General features: G+C 39.7%; 1 protein-coding gene across 1 annotated transcript in view; it reads right to left on the reverse strand.

The window, feature by feature from the left end:
• Nucleotides 1-3,186, reverse strand: part of ift172 (intraflagellar transport 172) — a gene marked incomplete at its 3' end in the record, with an annotated part of 46,687 nt that extends 43,501 nt beyond the window's left edge. The window contains exons 1-5 of the mRNA XM_083898634.1: nucleotides 3,069-3,186; nucleotides 1,897-2,040; nucleotides 921-1,033; nucleotides 789-828; nucleotides 51-116 (exon numbers count right to left, since the gene is read on the reverse strand). Of these exons, the coding sequence (XP_083754760.1) occupies nucleotides 51-116; nucleotides 789-828; nucleotides 921-1,033; nucleotides 1,897-2,040; nucleotides 3,069-3,107 (402 nt within the window). The 5' untranslated portion in view covers nucleotides 3,108-3,186. The remainder of the gene's footprint in view (nucleotides 1-50; nucleotides 117-788; nucleotides 829-920; nucleotides 1,034-1,896; nucleotides 2,041-3,068) is intronic.
• Nucleotides 3,187-3,883: the final 697 nt, after the last annotated feature.

Here is a 3,883-nt window from a genome sequence, read left to right on the forward strand (position 1 = left end):
ACATTCATATAATCATATAATAACTGTTATTAATAAGATTATTGACTCACTTTGCCGTCAACTAATCCATAAACAATAGCGTGTTCTGCAGGCCAAAGCAGACGAGTCACTGCGCTCTGTCACACAATAAAAACATCACATTTAACTGTAAATAAAAGCTTTTACAACAAGAAAATTAAATAATTCATGATAAAATTATAACTTTAAATTTTAAATAAAACTTTTTTTCAAGCTTTTGTGTGTGAAATTTAACAAAAAGTACATTTTAACAATCATATAGTCTATCACACGATAACAACATGTTTTTCTCCCTTAATTTCACTGTTTTTCAGTGATTTGCTAATCGCTAACTCTCCCGCACCAAACCCCATAGAGAAAACCAGTGATTTTAGCTCACGGGGGACACAGGAGCTGCTGGTCCACCGCTGCCTCGTGTGGTCACTTTGCGTCACTGCGGTTAACACGAACGAAGGATTTCAAACACAGAATTTATAAAAAATAACACGTTTTGATTTACTGACAGAGGCAGAAGTGGATCGTATTAATATAATGACGCCTGTTTGCTGTGATGTTAAATCGCTAATTTTCTCTATGGGCTTTGGTGCAGGAGAGCGAGCGCTTTATAAAACCTCACATTTCAGTGAGGAAAAAGTTGTCTGAAAGCGACAAAAAGCAAAAAAACCTTCTTAAGATAGCGTAGCCTGTACGTGCACATGCTAAGTTGCTAATTGTCACTGTAAAACATGACAAATGTAACGTTAAACGGTGAAATTGTGTCATTTTCTCACCGTCTGAACAAACTTGTTGCAGATCGCTTTCTTGTCGCCCCTTAGAGGAAAAACAGAGAACGTGGATTAAAGTAAAGTTTTCAAGAAAATAAATGTGTGTTTTTTTTAAAAGATGTAAACATTGGAACGTACCATTCCTCTCCGATCCTGTACACAAAGATGATGTTGTCAGACTGACCGATGGCGATCTTGGTGGAGTCCGGTGAAAACGCCATGTCGTTGACCGTGTAGCTCTGTTTACCATACTGACGATAAAGAGGAAGGAAAATTAGGATTAAAACAGCAACAACAACAACAACAACGCAGTGGATTATTATTATTATTATTATTATCTTTGTTCCACAAATGTGAAAATAATTAAGAAAATTATGGAGGACTAAACCTGACATAAGTATCAATAAATAAATAAATAAATAAATTAATTAATTAATTGTGTCCTCATGCATGTGTCCTAATGTGTCCTCATGCACATGTCCTCATGCATGTGTCCTAATGTGTCCTCAAGCATATGTCCTCATGCATGTGTCCTAATGTGTCCTCATGCATGTGTCCTAATGTGTCCTCATGCATGTGTCCTCATGTATGTGTCCTCATGCATGTGTCCTCATGCATGTGTCCTCATTTGTCCTCATGCATGTGTCCTAATGTGTCCTCATGTGTGTCCTCATGCATGTGTCCTCATGTGTGTCCTCATGCATGTGTCCTCGTGCATTTGTCCTCGTGCAAGCGTCCTCGTGCATGTGTCCTAATGTGTCCTCATGCATGTGTCCTAATGTGTCCTCATGTGTGTCCTCATGCATGTGTCCTCATGTGTGTCCTCATGCATGTGTCCTCATGCATGTGTCCTCATGCATGTGTCCTAATGTGTCCTCATGAGTGTCGTCATGCATGTGTCCCCATGCATTTGTCTTCATGCATGTGTCCTCATGCATGTGTCCTAATGTGTCCTCATACATGTGTCCTAATGTGTCCTCATGCATTTGTCCTCATGCATGTGTCCTCATGTGTCCTCATGCATGTGTCCTAATGTGTCCTCGTGCATGTGTCCTCATGTGTCCTCATGCATGCGTCCTCATGTGTTCTCATGTGTGTCCTCATGTGTCCTCACCTTGGCGTCCAGAGGTTTAGTGGAGAACTTGTCCCTCCTCTCTCCTTGCTCGTCGTACAGCAGCACCACTCTGTCCACGGTGCACACGGCAAACTTGGCATTGTTTGGCGCCCACGACATGCACGTGACTTTAGCGGCGCCCTCCTGTGGACACGGAGAAGTATAGTGTCTCACATTGTGTTTTTGCAGCCATGTACACATGATGTTAACAATATATACTGAACCTGTTATACTTTATACTGAGGACAAGGACACATTTGTGGCAGGGAGACAAACTGACCACAAAAAATGACCACAAAGTGACAAATTAGAGACAGAAAATGACCACAAAGAGACAAAAAAATTACCCAAAAGAGACAAATTGGACAACAAAATGAGCACAGAAATGAACCAAGAGACATAAAATTACCACAAAGACATCATTTGACCACAAAAACACACACAAAATGACGACAAAGAGCAACAAAATGACCAATAATAGACATAATTCGTCCCCGAAAGAGGCAGAAATCAACCACTTAGATGCATAATTTCACCACAAAGAGACATAATTGGACCACAAAGAGCAAAAAAATGACCACTAAGAAACAAAAATGTCCATAGAAACTAAAAACAACCACAAAATGTCTGCAAAGGGACAAAAATGCCTTAAATTGAATATAAACAACCTCAATAAGAGCTCAAACAGCGACCATCAGTTTGTGATTCATCATCTTTTGAACCAGGGTCGAGCTCACGCCAAACTTCATTAAAGATTTAACTATTTACTACTATATACTACTATTAACAGCTGTTGTTATTTGTTCCAGAGACACGAACAACACAGTAAAACCTTAACACCACCTTCTCCCTTAAAACGGCGCACGTAGCTGAGCTATTATTCCGCATTTATCTCGCTAATTAGCCACTTTTTCAACTGTTGTGGCGCACGAAAGGCGCCGCGGCGGCTAGCAAGCAAAGTGAGGGCAACTGTGAAAATCTGTGTTTATTACCGATAAACTGCGGCGTGGAGACGTTTATTCACGAGCCGATTTAAACGGAATGAAACTACGTTTATTGACACGTCTCCAGTCGAGATATTTCACATTATTATCACTTTTTTAAAACACGACGTTGCGCCCCCCTCCAGCGTCAGTTAGCATTAGCCTGGAGGCGTCTGTCAGTGAACTCACCTGCGGCGTCAGCAGCGTCTTCAGATGCTTCAGCTGCATTTTCCAGAACCTTCGCGAAGTCCACGCTCGCACAGGCCGATAAAAGGTGCCGAGTCACGGTGGGTTTATCGCTCAGAGAGCGGTCATTTCGGCGGAGGAGACGCCGTGAGCTAGCAGCTAGCAGCTAGCAGAGGAGAAGACATCTTTGTAGTAAACAGAGCAGCGATCTCCTTAGTTACCGCTGAGGAGGCGGTGGTGCGTTCACGCTACACGGGAAATACACGGGAAATATCAGCTCTTTCCTCTCCACTCAAAATTACAGTTTATGTTCACCACGTATTATACATTAATGCATTAATATATGGTTAATACGAAGTGTAGGGTATTTACGACTCGTACGAAATCATTTTCACTAACCCGGGATCGGAAATTTACGATTTTTTATTTAAAACATTTTTAGGAAATGACACATTTTCTTGGAATAAATGGGGGGAAATATGTAAATAGAAGGTCTTTGATCATTTTAATATTCTGGTTGCCACAGCAACCTGGACTAAATCCAGCTGATATTTTCAAGTACAATAATAAAACAGTGTGGATTATGACGCAGCATTTTTCTCCAAACTGTAAAAAACTGAGCTTCATGGCTTCTATGGAGGACAAAACCTGACATATCATTAAATAAATAAATGTATGACTTATTAAATACATTTATGAATTATTAAATAAATGTATAAATAAATAATTGTATGAATTATTAAATAAATGTATAAATAAATACATGTATAAATAAATACATGTATAAATAAATAAATGTATTAATTATTAAATACATG

Source organism: Microchirus variegatus (genome assembly GCF_963457635.1).
Source record: "Microchirus variegatus genome assembly, chromosome: 12".
NCBI classification, from domain to species: domain Eukaryota; kingdom Metazoa; phylum Chordata; class Actinopteri; order Pleuronectiformes; family Soleidae; genus Microchirus; species Microchirus variegatus.